We start from the raw sequence: 19,205 nt of genomic DNA, 5'->3' as shown, positions 1-19,205 counted from the left end.
CTACGGGGAGCACCCCTGTCCCATGCGTTACATTCAACTGCTGCTCCGGCTTTGGAGGGGCCGGCTGGCCTCGGGCCTCTGGCTGGCGTCCTCTGGGCCCCGTTCTCCCTGCTCAGCCAGCAGGGCCCAACAGCCGGGCCCGGCCAGCCCCGGGTGGAATAAACTACACCTGGCTCCGCCCCCGCCAGGTGTATCCATCCCTGGGGGCTCCACCACCGGGTAGGACAGAGCCCCCGGCTGGGCAGCTCCGTGGGCAGCAGGACGGCTGTGTGCCCCCGTGGGGGTCTCAGACTCGGGGTCTGCCTCACAGCTGGTCCTCGTCCACCCAGATGGTCTTGCGCTGCTCCTCGCTGATCTTGTCCTTGATGACGCGGAGCAGCTCCTCCACGCTGCCCCACATGTCGGCCTCCACCGTGGCGTACAGGCACGGCAATGCCTCTAGCTCCTTCTCCTTCAGCCGGCACACGCGCAGGAACTCCTCCTCCGTGTCCGGCCGGGGCAGCAGCTTCCTGCGGGGAGACACGCGGGGGCCGTGGGGACGCTGCAGGACCGGGCGCTGGTGTGATGCCCGTCAGCCTGGCCACCGTGGTGCCACTGTGGGTCCCTGGGCCACCCGACCCCCCACTGACCACTGCGGCACCTGCCCTCCCTGCCTGGCACCCCCAGAGCACCTGCCACCTCCTCACGCTGCGGACTGTGCCCTTTCGTGTTGTTCATTAGGCGAATCCCAATAGGTGGGGATTTAAACAAATGCTTATTTTTGATCATGAAGAAATACACATAAAATAAAATTCATCGGCCGGGCGTGGTGGCTCACGCCTGTAATCCTAGCACTCTGGGAGGCCGAGGCGGGTGGATTGCTCAAGGTCAGGAGTTCGAGACCAGCCTGAGCGAGACCCCGTCTCTACTAAAAATAGAAAGACATTATATGGACAACTAAAAAAATCTATATAGAAAAAATTAGCCGGGCATAGTGGCGCATGCCTGTAGTCCCAGCTACTCGGGAGGCTGAGGCAGTAGGATCGCTTAAGCCGAGGAGTCTGAGGTTGCTGTGAGCTAAGCTGACGCCACGGCACTCACTCTAGCCTGGGCAACAAAGTGAGACTCTGTCTCAACAACAAAAAAAAAAAAAAAAAAAAAAAAAAAATAAATAAAATTCATCATTTGGACTCTTTTTAAGTGGATAGTTCAGTAGCGTTAGGTATATTCACACTGTTGCACAACCAAGCTCCGAAACGCTTTCATCTTCCCAAACTGCAAGTCCATTAACCGCTGACTCCCCCTCGCCCTCCGCCCGCCCCAGCGCCCACCGTTCCACCTCTGTCTCTAGGACTCTGACTACTCTGGGACCTCATCCGAATGGCGCTGTACAGGTTTGTCATCTGTGGCTGGCTTATGTCACTGAGCATGATGTCCTCAAGGTTCATCCATGCTGTGGCAGGTGTCAGAATATCCTGCCTTTTTAAAGGCTGAGCAATATTCCATTGTGCGGATAAACCACATTTTGCTCCTGCATTCCCCATCAACGGACACCTGGGTGCTTCCACCCTGTGGCGCCTGCGAATGGCGCAGCTGTGAACACGGTGTGCAGATATCTCTTAGAGACCCTGCCTTCCATCCTCCTGGGCACGTGCCCACGAGCAGACAGCCTGGTCAAGGGCAGCTCTATTGTTAACATTTTGAGGAATCATCGTGCCGTCTTCCACAGCGGCTGCATTTACACTGTTGCCAGCTGCACACAAGGTTCCAATTTCTCCACATCCTCACCCACGCTTGTTAGTTTCCGTTTTTTTTTTGGCGGGCCCATCCTAACGGGCACGAGGTAGCGCAGTGAGCACGTTCATCTCGTTTGCTCATTGGATTCCCTGTGCCTGGCACTTAGTAGGTGCTCAGTAAATATTTGGTGAGAAAGAATGAAGTGGCCCAACCTGTCTAAGTCTCAGTGGCCCCACCTGTAAAATGGAGTCCTGATGTTTATTTTGCAGTTGTGCCGGAGAAGCGGCGGGGATTGGAGAAGATGCCACTTATGGGCAAGTCTGTCCTTGTCGCCCAGTCCCCAGACCTCAGTGCCATCCCCTCTTTCAAACCCCACAGCCAGCCCTCTAATGAACCCCACAGGCTCGACCCTGGACAGGATCCAGACTGTTCCTTGTGGCCTCGCAGAGAGCGCCGGCCCCGCACTGCCATCCTGCCTGTCTCGGCACAGAGGGGAGAGGAGCCTTTGCATCCTAAGTTGGACCACATCACTGGTCTGCTCGGAACGTCAGTGGCTTCCCATTGCATTTGGAATAATGAGTCACATCCATCCCGTGGCCGGCGTGGCCCGACACAGTCTGGGTCCGTCTCCTCTCTCCATGCACCCAAACTCTGGCCTGCTTGGGAACGTCCCTGCCTCAGGGTCTGGGCGCCAGCTGTTCCTCTAGCATCTGGTGGGCCCCTCCCCGCAGTGGTTGTCACAAGTTCATCCCTGAGGCCTTCCACTACCCTGGGTCATGCGGTGTCCTGCCCTGTCCCCTCAGCACTTGTCCCACAAGTGTGAGTTATCGTCTCTGAGGCTGCACTTGGCGTCAGCTCCCTGAGGTTGGGGCCGGGTCTGCCCAGGACTTGGGTCGTGTACTCAATGAGGACTTGCTAAGGGGACGAGGGGGGCCGGGGAGCCAGGGGCCTGGTGGGTGTGTGGGGGAGGGGCGGCCGGGGGCCTGGGAGCCCTACCTGAACCTCTTGACGTTCTTCTCCGACACCCGGACGAAGAGCACGATGGGGAAGATGTTGGACTTGATCAAGTCTCTCACGCAGCCGATGCCGGCCTCCAGCAGACAGTGCTTGTTCTGCGAGCACAGTGGCTGTGGTCAGCGGTGGCCCACCTGCCCTCCCCAACCTGGGTGGGGCTGGGACACAGGGCCAGGCTGCACAGGTGAGACCCGGCCTCCGTGAGACGAGACCCCGGCTGTGCAGGGAGCCGCAGGACTCTGCCGGGCACAGCGGTGTGCCGTTGGCAGACGCCAGGCCCCCACCTGGGCGAAGCAGGCCGTGGGAACGCGTTTGAATAAAACACCTGCTACTATTGTGGGCCTTCAAGGGCATCCTTGGCACTAGGCAAGACGACAGAAAATGCACGAAGGTGAGGGGGGCTGGGAGCTTCTGCCAGGGTCTTTAACAGTGAGTTCCTCATTCCGAAAAAGGACAACCCCTGCTTCACCAGAGGCATCGCTTTAAAAAGCCACCAAACTTTGCATTGGAAGAGAACATACAAACTGTCCTAAGCATGCATCTCAGTGAAGCTCACAAGCTCACACACCCAGGCCCAGGGGTGGAAAGGGCCAGCCCAGCGCCCCCTTGGACCTCCTGCCACTCACCACCCCCACACCCCATGCTCTCCACCCCCACGGCGTGGCCACTGCCCAGACTTCTAGCAGCACCGCGCCGGACAGCACCACCTTCTCAGCCAACACGAGCTCTCGGCTCCAACCCTGCCAACTCATTTTCTAGCCACTCCAGCTGTCAGAATTTCCTAAACTCCTATAGCCCAGAAAAAACAATAAACTGTTCCAGGACGGCTGATGGCTCTGCCTGTGCTTTTATCTGTGTGTGTAACGCAAGGAGCGGGCAGGAGTGACCACTGGCTAGACGGACATCCTGGCTGGGTGCCAGCCCCTGCCCAGGACGCTGGGGCTACACTGCCCTGTCTCGGACCTGCCAACTGCTAGGACAAGAGAAAACTCCTTCATGACACCTGGCTCCAGAAGACTCGGCCGTGCGTGCGGACAATGTCTCCGCCGCGCGGCCAGCAACCTTTCTGATGCCCCATTTTCCTGCTCAGTGAATGTGGCGCCTGTCACCTGCTCGCTCGTCCTGTCTCTCGCCCTGACACACTCGCCCTCTATGTCTGGCCCTTGTTATCACAACCAGACACACACTTGTCCCTAAACAATGTGAACCGGCACACCAGCACCAGGAAGCCACCAAAATAGAAGGTGGTTCCAAAATACAAAGGCACGTCAGAGCCCGGAGAACGAGGGCGGAGAGAGAAAGTTAACACGGGGCGGATGTGGAGAAGGTTTGGCCGTGGGGAGGCGAGAGCAGCTCGTCATCCCACCCTCGCCTGGAGCCAGGGGGCCTCCCAAAGATAATTCCAGTATTCTGGCCCCGCCCAGCCCCCCAGTGCCCACCTCACCTTGGCCGCCACGGCTTCAATGTTGGCGGGAACGATGCACTCAAAAGTGTTGGGGTTCTTCTCTCGGGAGTAGATGATGGTCTCTGTCTTCTGCTTTCTGAGGAACTCGTCCCTCGTGACAATGTCTGCAGACAGAGGGACCAGTCCTGAGGCAGCATGAGGGGGGCTTGGGCCGATTGTCCCATCCAGAGCCTGCCCATCCCCGCTGGGCTCTACAGGACTCGGTGTCTGACCCCCTTCCGGCCATGTTTACAGGAACCCTGTCCCCTCCACTGGACTGTGAAGCCCCTTGAGGGCAGGGCCAAGGTCACATGTCCTCACACTCCCCATGGCAGCCCACAGGGCAGGTGTTTAGTACATACTCATGGACCAAGTAACTCAGGCACTGGTGCCATGCTGATCTCCAGTCGCCAACTATGAAGAATCTCCTGTGCCACCCCCCAATCATCTGTCCACCCCCCATCACCATCATCCACTGATACAACCAGCCAACCATGATCATTCATCCCTCCATCCGTTTATCCAACCATCCATCCACCCACCCACCTATCCATCCACCCATCATCATCCATTCATCTATCTGTTTATCCAACCATCCATCCACCCACCCACCTATCCATCCACCCATCATCATCCATTCATCCATCTGTTTACCTAACCATCCATCCACCCACCCACCTATCCATCCACCCATCATCATCCATTCATCCATCTGTTTACCTAACCATCCATCCACCCACCCACCTATCCATCCACCCATCATCATCCATTCATCCATCTGTTTACCTAACCATCCATCCATCCACCCACCTATCCATCCACCCATCATCATCCATTCATCCATCTGTTTATTTAACCATCCATCCATCCACCCACCTACCCATCCACCCATCATTCGTTCATTTATACACGTGTCTATTCACTCATCCATCTATTCATCCTCTATCCACCAATCCATTTTCCCACCCACCTACCCAACCATCATCTGCCCACCCCTTCTCCCATCCATCCATCCATCCACCACCCACCAATCCATTCACCCATCTATCTATCCACCCATCGTCCACCCACCCACCCCACCCTACTGAGGGTTAGGCAGTAGAAATTAAAATATGTTAAAAACACAGCTGTTGTACCAAAAAATCTGCAATCTAGCTGGGGAGAAGATAATTATATAATAAAACTTAGTGGGTACAGGGAAGGCTACTTAATGTGGGGGCACTGAGGAAGTGTAGGAGAGAAGGGTGCAGGCAGGCTTCCTGGAGGAGGAGGTGTGTATCAGAGGCTCCACTCACTTGCTGGGTGACCCTAAACATGTCTTTAACCTCTCTGGGCCTCAGGTTCTCCTTTTGTTAAAGGAGAAGTGTGGAGTAAGTTCAGGTCTGAAATTCTCTGCTCAGGTCCAGGCTGGCCTGGGGGAGCCCAGCCCAGTCCCCAGGTACTGAGTGCAAACTCAGAGCACGCAGGGAACCACCCACAGCCACCAGCTGTGAAGACACCAAGGGAAAGACAAGACAAGTCTATAGAGGTCAATGGGGCTAAGTGGGGTTTTCAAATAAGGCTTTTACCAAGCCTCCCATCTGCCAGGGTGTCAGGGGAAAAGTGCTTGGGGCTTCAGGCAGAAGTGAAATCCCTCTCCCCGAGCCTGTCCCTGATGGAGCCACTGGCTCTCAGGGGTCAGGCAGGAGATGGGCATCAGTGCACACCCTCCAAAGATTCCCGTGCTCCCGAATGCTGGGGCCTGGGGGCTGTGGGGCCACTTGAGCCCTGCTAAGAAGGGAGGCGGGCTGCAGTCCCCGCTCAGAGAGCTGTGGAACCCACGTCTGTGCCCTGTCTGCTCCCCCTGGGGGGCAAAACCTGGGACCCAGGCTGGGCTCTGCCATCTGCAAACTCTATGAGAAGTGGCCGCCAGGATCCTGGTTTTACAGAGGAGGAAACAGGTTGATGACTTACCCCCAGGCAGAGAGACAGAAAGTATAACTGCGGTTACTGGGGGCTGGGGGAAAGGGGTGGAGAGTGAGGGTTTAATGCAGACAGGGTTTCAGTTTGCAGGTGAAGAGTTCTGGAGATGGATGGTGGCCAGCAGGATGCACAATGAGAATGTACTTAATGCCACTGAACTGTACACTTAAAATGGCTAAGATGGTAAATTTTGTGTTATGCTTATTTTACCACCACTTAAGAAAACAAAAAACCTAGGACATCTGATGTTTAATTGGTCCGAGTGGGCATGGGGCATCCATTTTTTTTTTTTTTTTGAGATAGGGTCTTGCTCTGTTGCCCAGGCTGGGGTGCAGCGGTGCAATCACAGCTCCCCGCAGCCTTGAACTCCTGGCCTCAAGCAATCGGCCCCCCAAAGTGCTGGGATCACAGGCTAGAGCTACCATGCCTGGCCTGGCATCCACGTGTTTAAACACCGATGATTCTGATGATGGGTCCAGCACAGCAGGGCTAGGCCTTGCGATCTGTGCCACCTCACACCAGCCTCCAGGGTGGGCGCCATCACCCTGCTGTGCATGAGGACACCAAGACCCAGAGTGACAGGTGGCTGGCCTCGAGCCTAGGGCCTTGAGAGGGGACCTAAACTCCTGGCTAACCCTGTGACCTTCACCCTCTCACCCTGAGGTGAGGAGAGGTGGCTCTCTCTGCTTCCCAGGCCATGGGGACAACGTGGGAGTGTATTCACTCCCTCACCGTCTATACCTGGCGAGGAGGAAGCAGCTTCTCCACTCCCGGGGATAGAGGAAGAGGAAGGAGGTGGGAAGGTTTTGGAGGGGGTGGTGGAGAGGGAAGGGGTGGTCACCTTGTCCATGGGCTTCCCTCGGGCCCCCCAAGGCAGCCGCCTCTGCTCACCCGACTTGCATATGGTGAACTCCATGGCGCCCCCCGAGTTGAGCAGCTTCTGGACCAGCGTCTTGGCCAGCACGGTGGGCGTGAAGAGCACGGGCCGGCGGCGCTCGCAGTGGAAGGCGCGCACCAGGCTGTAGGGGATGAGGCTGAGGTTCTTGCCGAGCTCGCTCTCTGGGTCCAGCTCTGGCGGGGGCAGGAGAGGGCGGCTGTCAGGGCCCTGTCCGCCCCGCCGGGGTGCCCGCTCGGCCCTGGGTCCCAGAAGGCCTTCGGGGAGGATGCGCCACCTGGGGCTGGGTCCCAGAGGCCACTGCACAGGGCGGCGCCCGTGCCCCACTGGCCAGGAGCCATGGAGGCCTAGCCGGGAGCCCCGAGCATCCAGCCCTATCTTCAGGGGCCACATCTGTGGGGACCTCATGCGGGGCTGGGAGGTGGGGCAGAAGCAGACAAAGAAGGCATGGATCCTGGCGGGGGCTTGGGAGGGAGGGGTTGCTATAGCAGCTGGTCAAGGATGCTTCTCAGAGGAGGGGCACGGCCTGGGACCCGCAGGCACCATCCACCAGGGAAGCGTGAGGTGCGGGAGCCAGGCCATGGCAGGCGGTGGCAATGTGGCCTCAGTTCCACTTTGCCAAACCCCATCTGGCTGGTGTGTGCGGTGCTGGGCAGAGGCTTGGGACTGGGGGTCTGTTAACATCCTCCAGAATCCAGTGCCTTGCCCCTTGACTTCATCCCTGGTCCTTCTCTGATTGTCCCCTAGGGCTTTGGCCTGCCTTCCCCTGAGCTTGGGGGCCTGGCTGACCATCGGCCAGGCCTTGCCATGGGGGACGGTGTACCCAGGGGCCCCTCACTGGCTGGGTAAATGGCAAGAGGCGCTTGGTGGGTGGAGAAATCAGTCCCTGACGCTTCACAGCAAACAGCCCCGTTAACATGGCATCTGGGCTCAGAGTGACCATGGCGCCATGAGGGGTGAGCTTGGCGGACGTCACCCCAGGAGGCTGCATGGTCCTGCTGGTCAAGCAGACTTCTGGGCCCCTCATGGGGACGATGTGTCCTCAGGTGGGGCTGTGTGGCCTGTGGCGGTGGGGAGGAGCCTTGCGGTCACCGTGTACCTTCCGGCCTCTCAGTCAAGAGCTTGGTGGCATCCATCGAGTTGCGGGCCAGGCTCCCCAGTGGGCTCCCCGAGATGATGCGGACCCGCTCATTGCTGTTCATTCGCTTGTACTTGTTTTCGGACCTGCTGACAAACTGGAGGAACACAGGGAGGGACCAGTCGGTCTCCTGCTTCTAACCAGGTGGAGCCGCCTTGATCCCGACAAAGCCAGACCTCTGTTCAAATCCCAGCCCTGCCCCGGGGGTCCCTGGGCCAGTCAATTCCCTGTAAGAACTGGGTAGATGTGGTCAGTAGGTCAACAAGTGAGCAAATGCCCGAGCTCCCAAGACTCTTGCCCAACCAGGCCCCGATGGCATCTCCGTCAGTCCCACCTACACTCCTGTGGGGACTTTGGGTGCAGCCTCTGCTGGCACTTGGGACCTGAGGTGCCCTGGCTGGTGAGGGCCCCTGGCTGACAGCCCACACACTGTACAAGTGGTGGTCATGCGCCAGACAGCCTTGTCTCCCTCAACACTGCTCACCATGGCCCAACCCCTGCCTCGGTTTCCCCGAGTCTTCTGGGGGGCACCCACTTCCTGCTACAATTCACAGAGCTGAGTCCTAGAGGGCAGACAGGATGCCCCAGCAGTGGGCACAGAGGCCAGGTTCACACCATGTTCCCGGGGCTGCACTGTCTCCCCGCACCCTTCCTTCCGCAGGAAGGAGAATGCAGGCAAGCTGGGGTCTCAGCCCAGCCCTGGTGCTAACTGGCGGCATGTTCTCATATGAAACTCAAGGTTTCCAGACTTTTGTATGACATGTGGGCACAATAGTGTGTCACTGCAGATGTCTTCCCTTGAGGAATACCTCAAACCTTGCCAGGGTTCCCTCCCACCTGGTGTCTCTCTGCCACCTGTTTGTGTCCACCTGGGTTTTAGGTCACACCAGGAACCATTGCTCTGGGTTTCCTCTGTTCCAACGTCAGAATGGAGCAGTGGAGTGTCACATTGGCTCTGCTGGGGTCTAATTAGTGTGGCAATCCACAGATACATGCTCATGGGACTACATTTTAATATGACTCACTTAGCTTTTGTCAACTGGTGATATTAACAAATAGTCACAAAAAATGCTCCCGTATTTATGTGAACTCACTTCTGAAGATATCATACATTATGCTAGTCAATGTTTCTTGTATAATAATCCATGCAAAAAAATTTTTTTCCCTTTTAGAATTAAGTACAAGGGGAAAATCCTTTCTGGTCCTGAAGAGCTAAAATGTTTCTGTAGATAGAACCTGCTGGGGTTCCCTTTTCTCCTTGGCTTCCAGGATGCTCAGATAAATGTAATGGTTAATCTGAGAAGCTATACCGGCCTAGATATTGGGAATGTTTGTTTTCTTCTCCTGATACACTGTTTCTGATTTTTCTATTAATATCTGAACAGCCAACTTAAGTTTCTTTTCACCACAAGTTTCCTCAAATCTTTTGTGAAAGTGGGACTTGCTTCCGACAGGCACAGAGACTGTCTACCGACCTGTCGCTGAGAGGATAAAACGGGACAGCAGATGTGAGGCACTGTGAAAAGTTGCCAGTGGTGTACAAACACAAAGCATCGTGATTTTGACACAGGCGTCTGGTCTCAGTAGGCAGAGGGCAAGGCCACAGCCGGCCGTGATGGCAAAGTCAGTGGCTCGCTGGAGAGCTTTACCTGAAGGAGTTGGCCGAAGAGGAAACTCGCTCGGGAGAGGCGGGGACTGACCCGGGGGTCGCTTGTTGAAAGCAGCTCTTCGGGCTGCAGAGTGTTCTGAAATGAGTTTATCAATCAGTCGGACCCGGCTGGGCTTGGAAGGGTTGGTGAGATCAGTGATGCCGTGGAGAACCGGCGACCTGTCGCCAAGCCCCTTTGTGCTGAAGCTTCAGTTGTGGGATCAAAGGGTTTCAGATGGGGGGGTAGTTGGGGAGGGGTGAGAGGAGTCGTGAGACTTGGGGAAGGTGACTGTTCGACAGAGGCTAGAGACAGCAGAGCCTATAGTCCAGCCGGGATGGGAAATCGTGACTCAGCCACCGCCCTTTTCCCTGGCAAAGGTGGAGCCTGGGGAAGGGCACAAGAGGATGGGGCTCCATCTAGAGATGGTGTCCCCTTCCTAGGGAACCGAGCCCCTGTAAGTCATCATCTCAACAATATGAATGGATCCCCCCTGTTACTCCCTCCAAAAAAGACCTGGGGAGGTGGGTTGGAGGCTGGCGAGGTCCCTGTCCTCGCTGCCCTGCAGGGCCACGGGGCAAACCTACCCGGAGGGCCCGCAGGGTGTGGTGGCCGGAGTCCGCCTCCTCCCGGCCGCCCCGGTGCATCAGGCGCTGCAGCTTGACCAGGAGGAGTTGCTGGGCTCTGGGGAGGCAAGCGGGGCAGAGCCTCAGGGCGGGCCTGGGCCAGCAGCGGCGCTGCACGGTGCCCAAGCAGGTGGGGCGTGTGCCCGGCCCTGTGGATGGTGTGAGCTCTGCGCCCAGGGGCACCCCGGGGAGAAGATGGTGCCTCGAATCTGTGTCTGACTCCTGCCTCCAGCTCTGACTCACTGTGGGGCTGTGGCAAAGTGGCTTCACTTCTCTGAGCCCTGGTTCCCTCTGCAGGTCTGGTCTGACGATGCTGACCTGGTGGGACCGGCCTGGGAAGCAGTTTACAGTCTCACAGACACTAAGGTCTCACAGATGCTTCCCAGGTGCCCGCTGTGCTACCTGACGCGCCACCTGCAATACAGCCAGTCCTGTTATTGCAACTACGTACCGTGGCCAGGATGTGGCCTAGGGAGGAGAAATGACTAGGGAACACAGTGAGGGCACAGAATCGAGTGCCAAGCTGTCTGGTCACCACCAGCCTGTAGCAGGTGCCAGGGCGAGAGAAACGTCCCTGCGGAGGCAGGAAAGGCTTCCTGGGAAGGAGGGACGGGGGGGACCTCCCTGTTCAAGAGGCAAAGGCGTGGCCTTTCTGTGGCCTGGGCTCCTCTGTGGCCCCTTTGCCGATGCCCACGGCTTCCTCAGCCCCTGCCTGGTCCTCTTTGTGGTCAGGCTCTGGCCTCACCGGCTGTAGCTGGGTATCGTGCCCACGTCCAGGTCCTGGTCTGTGAAGAGGTCCACCCGGGCACACAGCCACTCGTGCCTGTCCTGATACATGGTGTCTCGGACGTGCACGACGTCGTCACACTTCAGCGACATGGTGCAGGCGTCCAGTTGGCTGGAGATGTTCAGGTTCAGCCGGATGTAGAACGAGTCCCCCGACGTGATCAGGCCCTCCTCCATGTCCTTCAGCAGCTTCCGGTACCCTGCGGAGGATGAGGGGTGGAGAAAGGAGCTGGCTGTCTGTGGGGGCAGCTCCCAGCGCAAAGTCACTCACCACCAGCCTCAGATAATGTGCCCAGGTGACACGCACCTCTAGAGTTTACGCCTAGTGAAAAGTTCTTCCCTGATGAATGGGCAGCCATGTCATTTACCTGTTTTCCTTTTTGCCTTGGCTGCCAGGCAGCACAGAGGTAAAATCTGTGCAAAGCTGCAGCCATCGCCTCTACTAGCATTTCTGCTAGGACCTCCACACCTTTCCCAGCATGACACAGCACTTGCTTTTTTAATTTTTTAAATTGATGCACAACTTACATATGGTAAACTGCATACATTTTTAAGTATGTACCTTGATGAATTTTTACATATGTATACACGGGGTAGCCGCCACCCAGAGCACTCTCTGTCATTGCCCTTCCAAAGGTGCTTGTATCCTAACTGCTGTCATGGCAGATGAGCTGCACCTCATGTCACATACACAGAACCTAACAGTACTCGCTCTTTTGCTTCTGGCTTTGGCTGCTCAACATCATGCCCCTCGGGTTTGTCCGTGACGCTGCGGTGCAGCCGGAGTGCGTGTGTTTGCATGGCTGCGTTATACTCCACACTACTGCGTTTATCCATTCTCCTGTGCGCGCATCTGCATTTTGCAGTTTTTGGCTACTGTGAATAACTCTACGGTGAGTTATTCTTACACATTGGTTTTGGTGGACATATATGCTCATTTCTCTTGGATACGGTGGAATTACTAAGTCATGGAGTGTATATATATTTAGCTTTAGCAGATACTCCCAAATGGTTTTCCAAAGAGGTAGGACCATGGTACGTGTTGTTTTAACCTTACATGTCGTTGTCTTTGCAAGTAAAATTTTGCAAATACTTCGGAAGGAAGCAAGGCGTAAACCATGAGTGCAATAAATACAGGAAGCTCTCTGCGAATGTCCATGATATAAATCCATAATATAAATCCCAAAATCAGCCCCACACGCAGAGGGCTGCATAACGCAGCGGAAGCTAAACCAGTTCTAACAGGCAGGCCCAGAGCAACCCATCGGGTGTCTATACCACACCTTCCAGGGACATTTCAGCCATGGGTTGTCTGGCCCATGTCCTCACTGTCTGGCGTGGAGGAACAAGGATTCCCTGGCGGGTCCTTCTGGGGGGTCTGACTTTGTCCAGCGCATGTCAGCGTCCTTCCCACCCGCCCAGCTGGGTCGACAGCAATGGCTATCTGAGCTCTCTGCCTCCTGTGAGCAAAGGGCCTACAAGCAGGTCCCTGCAGAGGGAACCTTCTCTCCCTGGAGGTCCAGACTGCAGGGCTCTGCTGCCGCACCCCGCTGGGGGGCGCTGCTCACATCGCAGTCTGTGGCACTGTCGGCCAGTGGGCAGGGCACTGCCCAGAGATTTTCTGCCCAGCTGGAAAGCCAGGCCTCCGGAGCGGGGAGCAGCCTGCCCCACGTGTGGGGGCGACTCTGCCCAGGACTGGGGACAGAGTGTCATTATCGTTCTCTGCACGGGCAGGGCGCTGCTGGGAAGGAGCCGAGCAGGCGGCACTGGAGGGCGGCTAGAAAGAAACGGCTATTTATGCTCTGTTGAAACATTCATGAACCCTGGTGGTTAAAAATAAGATCCAGCTGCAGAGAAGATCACGCAGGAAAAGCCAGCGGTGAGAGTGAGAACTCAGACCTCGGGGACACAGGAAATGGAAAACAAAGCTCACGGCTCTGTCTTCTAGATAACAGAGGAGATAAGGAATCAAAGGCTGCTGGGCCCAGAGGGCAAGGCCCACCGCAAGGCCCACCAGTCCTGGGGTGGGGGGACCACACAGCAAAAGGCCTGGGGTCGGGGATGTGGCTCAAGGGCCTTGCTGCGTGGTGAGGCCACCGAGAGACGCCACCCCAGAGCTGCTGCCACGCAGGAACTTCACCCTGGCAGGGAGGATTGATCCAGGCCAGGCCGGGGTCACTGCCTCCTCTTGCCTGGCTCTGACACGTGTGCTTGAGGCTGGGGATGCTGTGTCCCCTGTGTCAGGGCAGGTGCGTGGGGACTTGGCGAAAGAGCCCAGCGTGAGACAGCAAAGCCACACTCAGGTTGTGGCCGTCCCTGTCTGCTCTCCCAGACCTGCTCCCCAGACCCTCCTGTTGGAGCTGGGGGGGCCGCGTTCCTCCCACTGAACAATGCGGAGTGGAGGCTCTGGGCGGCGGGGTCACTTGTTTAGTCCGGGACCACCCCCAACCCCTGGCCAGGTCTGGAGTCTCCTGCCGGCCGGGCCTCACCTTCCTGGTTGACCTTGTAATGCAGCGTGACGGGGCCGCTGCACCTCTGGATGGTCCAGTGGGCCTCTTCCTTTGTGCACGTGTCCAGGGGGACACTCTGCCGCTCGCCTCTGATGCAGCCTTCCAGCTAGACAGCAAAGACGCACCGTTCTGCCCCGGCTCCGTGGGCAGCAGAGTCTCGGGGTGAGGCTGCTCCACCCGGGGAGTCAGACATCCCGAACAGACGACCAGCTCAGGCCGCCGAGGGCAGAAAGCATCCCGGGAACATGCATGTGCCATGTGTGTGCACGGGCTCCAGGAACACGCGTAGGGAGTTGGGGAGGGAAGGGCCTGCAGGCGCTGACGGCCTGGGCTGCTTCTGGCTCCCGCCTCCCATCCCCGGGTCTGCAGCTGGATGCAGGACTTAGGGGCCCCCTCTGTCAGCAGGGGGCATGCCGTGTGACCCCCCCACCCGGTCCCCAGCGCCTCACCAGCAGCAGCTGGTGGCCCTTGTGGAGGCCCGCCTTCTCAGCCAGGGAGCCCGGCTTGACCGAGTGCACGAAGCTGCCCCGGGCGTTGCCCCCCAGCAGGGTGAGCTGGGTGATGAGGCTGTCGCCGTTCAGTGTCGTGTGCAGCACCGAGGGCCCAGGGCCCCGCACGTGCCCCACGGACGTGACCGAGGGCCGGAATGGTCTGCGGCAGGAAACGAAACGGCAGTTAGGCAGCCGGGCTGAGGAGAGAAAGGCTCCGCCAGGACATGCCGGGGTGAGAGGGGTGCGGGGACCCTGGTGGCACAGCCTCCTGCGTCCATCAGGGGCTGGGGCATCCTGGCACCTTTGCTGGCCACATGGTGTGACATGTCGGGGAGCAAAGGGAATGAGGGGGCTTTTGTCCCACCCTTGCCCCACCCCGGTTTCCCCTGTGCTTGATGGTGGAGGTACCTTTCCAGAGAGAACTTCCTGAACATGAGGTTGACCTGCTCCAGGTCGTAGGCGTCCAGGCCCTCGGACTGGTGGGAGGAGGAGGAGGAGTGGACGGAGGGGGGTCCAAAGGAGCAGCGCTCGTGACTGTCATCTGCAAGGGAGCAAGGGCCCGTCAGCGCCCAAATGGAGAGAGGTCGGCCCTCCCACCCCTGCCCCTCCCTGAGGGTCCCTGAGGCCCGGGGTGAAGGTGGTCCAGCCCTGCATCCTTTCTGAGAAAGCCATTCCTGCCTCCAGAAGTGCCTGCTTAGTAGGGATCTGGTTTTTAAGAATCCTTTTTATCCTTTTCTTGTATCTGAAAAGGTGGCGGCACGGTGTGGGGGGCTGTCTTTCCATTAGCAGTTGCTGGTTCTGTCTTTGAATCGAGTCCTCAGATTTTTATTTTGGGGGCACCCTAGGTGTACCCAATACCCACCAGCTTCCGCTCTTTGGGCCTGGGAAAGGCAGAAAGAGGAGGGTCTGGGCTGGACACAGAGGACCCCCCCATTCTCACATCATCCGACTGGGGGGCCCTGGGGGAGAGACCCCCACTCCACATACTCCGGACCTGCGAGTCCTGCTCGGGGCTGATAACAAAGGCTTCTCTGCAGAGAGATTTTTCCCGACACTGCAAAATGCCTTGGACGGTTGCCCAGGCCTCTCTTCCCAGCTCTCCCTTTTCCAAACTCTTTCAATTCTTCTCATTACCCAGCCTGGATGAGGTGCTAACCTCTCTTTAACACTTGGTGGCTATGATGGTCCCCCATTAAGGAGGACCACTAATCGTGCCTCTCATCTGCCAGCAGCCTTGGTTGGCACAGGGTGGGGGCAGGGTGGGGCAGCCTGGACCCGAGGGGGCCGGCAGGGCACATCTGGGGGCTTCCGAGCCGCAGGCTCCTGCCGCCACCCTCCCGAGGTGAACATGGAGTCACCTCCGGGGAGCCCGGCTCGGCCCTTCCTACTTCTCTCTCTCCCACTAACCCACCTACATGTTCCTCGGGTCTGTGAACCTGCATCTGACTGCCCCACTGGCTCACAGCTGTAACTACATTGTCTCTGCCAAGGCAGGGATTTGGGGACGTGAGTCTCTGCGTCCCTGCACCTAGCACGAGGCGGGGCGAGAGCTGCTGGGCCGAGCTGGACTTCCTGGCTGGGAGGGAGGGTGGCTGGCACCGCACACACGCTCTGGCCCTGGAGGCTGAGTCCACGGTTCTGGCTCTGCGGGGCCTGCTCGGGCCAAGGCAGTGCCCTCGTCCACAGCACCAGCCCTGCCCGCGAGGGTGTTTTAGGACCATCCCACAGCCTCGGCCCCGTGTCAGCCTGCCTTACACCCCCGATTTCAGGGAATGAAAAATAATCTTGCTCCCCAACCCCATACTCATTTTGTGCAGGTTGGTTAATAGCTTAACATATGGATTTCTTATGAGCCCTCCCTGCGTCCGACCCACCCCTCACCCTACCGTTCTTCCGTGTCTCTAAGACTCCCTTTCCTCGTCTGTGAAATGTGATAACAACAATATTTCCAGGAGCAGCTGTTGGATTAAACTGGAGCCGGTACATGGGCCAAGCACCTCTGCAGGGCTTGGCTACGACTCACGACAGCTTTTCTCCTAATTCTGTCCCCACTGCACACGAGATAGAGAACGCACTCCCAGGGCGTCTCCGGCCACAGGCAAGCCTGGGGACAGGGGCTCATCTCCTTCACTTTGTCATTCCACAGGGATTTCCTGAGGACCTACTGTGTGCAGAGCCCCTTCCTGGCAGGTCAGAGGTGTGTGCGAGGTGCCCTGCTCTTTCCTGATGCACCTGAGACTCTCTCAGACCCGACAGGCACCTACCGTCCAGGTCTAAGGCGTCGAAGCCACCGCTGTCGTTGTCTTCTTCGACTGTGCTGCAAAACATGAGGGAGGCAGGGAGGGCACTCGTGTGAGTGTGAGCGTGTGTGTGCGTGTGTGTGCGTGTGTGTGCATGGGCCGGGGAGAGGGAAGGATGGCTGAGTTCTTCAGCATGGACTAGCCGGGGATGGGGTAAGCAAACTGGCACACAGTGGAGCCCCACAGATGTCCCCCCTCCTCCCTCCACCTGCCACCCACCTGCGATGAGGCGCATCTTCCTTATAGCGCCTGACGATGGAGTCGTTTCCCGGGGGCTCGGCGGTGATTGACATGATGCTGCTGCGGCTCCGGTGGGGCTGCTTCAGACACACACAGACGTGTTGCTGGAGCCGGATATTCACATGCCCAGGCTCCACGGGCATAAATATTATATACACAGGGACTAAATTTAACTCGGATCGGTTCTGCCCCCCGACTCAGGCAGCGTGGGCGCAGCGAGCTGGTTCTCAGCGGCGACCTTGGCTGGAGAAGGCTTGAGCTCAGCCTGGGGGGCTGCAGCCGCCGAGCTGGGAGCACATCTGCTCACACATCTGCTCACAGGGAACACGCAGGTGGGAGGGAACCAGCCAAGGCCCTGGAGGCCAAGGGGTGCCTTGTCACCCGCACAGGCTGAGCACGATGTCCCCCAGCTGCGCCTGCTGTGGGCATGATGGACGGTGTGGGCCTGAGATGTGGCAGGGAGGGCAGCGGATGCCCCTGGACAGCACAGCTGCTGGAGGGTGACCTCTGAAACCAGGCCTGCTGGCTCCTGGCAAGGGCCGCCTTAAATAAGAGCCTTGGATTTTGCCACCCAGAGCCGCCATCAGACAGGCATCATTCGTTATGAAATCTCTGCCTCCCCTAGGGCCTGATTTTGGAAGCTGAGCCGACAAGCTTCCTAGGGCTTCCCCTCGGGGTTAGAATTTCTAATCCTGTGCCTTCTGTTGCCTGGCTGGGGGCGAGCGGCACTGGATGGGGTGGCTGGGACCCTGCCTGGCTCTGGCCAGGTGGGCTGCAGCTGGGGAGTGGGGGACGCTGGGCCAGGAGGGGGCCCAGGCTTGGCTCTGTGATGGCTCCTGCAGTTTGCAGCCCCTGCTCCTGCCTCCCCAGGCCGCCAGGGGCGAAGCTGCGGCAGAATTTTCAGCTGCCTGCTGGATTCGCTACAGCCCCTCGGAGGCCCAGCTCCCCCTCCCACCAAGTGTTAAATTGGGTAAGGAGGCGGCAGGAAGGTGTAAATACATTGTGAGGCTGTGGAAAGGTCTTTAAATAAACATAAGGCAGGCTGGGCTGCACCCCAGGAGGGCGAGGTGGGGACCTGGGCCGGGTGCTGGGGGTGGGCGGTGGGGCAGAGACGCACCATCTTGGAGTAGGAGCTGCTGACGGGCAGGGAGTTGGAGGAGCGGGGGCTGGCGTCGGCGCTGTCATCTTCATGTCCCTTAACTGTCCTCGAGATGCCGGAGAGACAGGGAGAAGGGAAGGGCCCAGGAGAGGTGGAAGTGGAAAAGAGAGAGGAGAGAGAGAAAAGGGAGGGAAAGGAAATCAGAGCGAGGGGCATGGAGGGCAGGGCTCTCCCACCCGGCCATCCGCCCCGAGCTTCCTCCTGCCATGGAGTGGGGACCCCTCCTCTGGCATCTGCAGGAAGAAGAGTGCTCGAAACCTCTTCTCATCCCACCCCAAATGGAAGCTCCTGGGAGGGCTTTCTTCACCAACATGCCCCTGTCTCCTGCCAGGGCCAGCCCCAGCAGCCTGGGTCGAGGGGGACGACATCATTTGTCTCTGGGGACATTCTGGGCATTCTCTGGGGACAATGCACAGCTGGGGGCACAGGTCCCCCTGCCCAATTCTCCATCCTCAGAACGGATTCCACTTTACCCTGACAGGCAGGGCTGGCCAACCAGCGAACCAGGGCAAGTGGGGGCTGGGCAAGCTTGTCCCCCATCAGTAAAGCCTCCCTTGGGGTCGTCCCTGCTGCCTGGGGACTCTGTGCACACTCCTCTCGGCCCCCATCTGATGGCTTTGTCATCTGTGTCCCCTCCTGGTCACCCCCTGCCACGCTGTGTGTGTGTGTGTGTGCCCACAGACACAGACAGACATGGACAGATGCACACACACACCCCAGTTGGTGGGCACCTTGTTGTCCTCTCCTGGGCCCCGGGCACCTCCCACTGGGAAGCCTGTCAGGGTCTGGTGAGGAGCAATGAAGCCCTGTGGCTGGATGCATCTCTCCCTTCCTTTTGGGGCAAACACCTTCTCTACTTCCCACGGACCCCAGGCCCTTTGCACTTCCCTCCTGATAGGAAAGTCACTGAGATTCCTGACACAGCCATGAGGGATCTGGACTGGGCCCCAGCTCTGGGCCTCTCCCTTGCCCTCCAGGCTTGACGAGAACTGTCTGAAACCCAGGCTTTCTCACTCTCTTGCCCTCCCTGGAGCCACCTGGAGGCCCTTCCTGTGCAGGACGGGCCATGTCTCTGGCATGGTGCCTGAAGTCTCAGCCCCAGCGCTCTCCTGCTCTGTGTGCCATGGCTGCAGGGCAGCTTCTGCGCTGTGCACTTCCTGCTCTCCACACCTCTGTTTACGTGCTAAGATCTGTCCTGAGGAGTCTCTCAGGGGACTGCCCTTTGGCCAAAATGCTACCTTTTCTAGGTCCTGTTTAAATGTTCCCTTCCTGAGGGAT

At 58.2% G+C, this 19,205-nt stretch overlaps 1 protein-coding gene across 1 annotated transcript in view; it reads right to left on the bottom strand.

The window, feature by feature from the left end:
• Positions 1 to 257: 257 nt before the first annotated feature.
• Positions 258 to 19,205, bottom strand: part of CARD11 (caspase recruitment domain family member 11) — a 31,396-nt gene continuing 12,448 nt past the window's right edge. The window contains exons 10-23 of the mRNA XM_069486630.1: positions 17,886 to 17,968; positions 16,748 to 16,848; positions 16,493 to 16,545; positions 14,637 to 14,769; positions 14,187 to 14,388; positions 13,717 to 13,843; positions 11,187 to 11,427; positions 10,403 to 10,499; positions 9,819 to 9,914; positions 8,131 to 8,266; positions 7,028 to 7,207; positions 4,175 to 4,299; positions 2,713 to 2,828; positions 258 to 509 (exon numbers count right to left, since the gene is read on the bottom strand). Of these exons, the coding sequence (XP_069342731.1) occupies positions 305 to 509; positions 2,713 to 2,828; positions 4,175 to 4,299; positions 7,028 to 7,207; positions 8,131 to 8,266; positions 9,819 to 9,914; positions 10,403 to 10,499; positions 11,187 to 11,427; positions 13,717 to 13,843; positions 14,187 to 14,388; positions 14,637 to 14,769; positions 16,493 to 16,545; positions 16,748 to 16,848; positions 17,886 to 17,968 (1,895 nt within the window). The 3' untranslated portion in view covers positions 258 to 304. The remainder of the gene's footprint in view (positions 510 to 2,712; positions 2,829 to 4,174; positions 4,300 to 7,027; positions 7,208 to 8,130; positions 8,267 to 9,818; positions 9,915 to 10,402; positions 10,500 to 11,186; positions 11,428 to 13,716; positions 13,844 to 14,186; positions 14,389 to 14,636; positions 14,770 to 16,492; positions 16,546 to 16,747; positions 16,849 to 17,885; positions 17,969 to 19,205) is intronic.

Source organism: Eulemur rufifrons, chromosome 14 (genome assembly GCF_041146395.1).
Source record: "Eulemur rufifrons isolate Redbay chromosome 14, OSU_ERuf_1, whole genome shotgun sequence".
Taxonomy (NCBI): domain Eukaryota; kingdom Metazoa; phylum Chordata; class Mammalia; order Primates; family Lemuridae; genus Eulemur; species Eulemur rufifrons.
The sequence above is the reverse complement of the archived record's forward strand: the minus strand, read 5'-3'. Positions and strand labels throughout refer to the sequence as shown.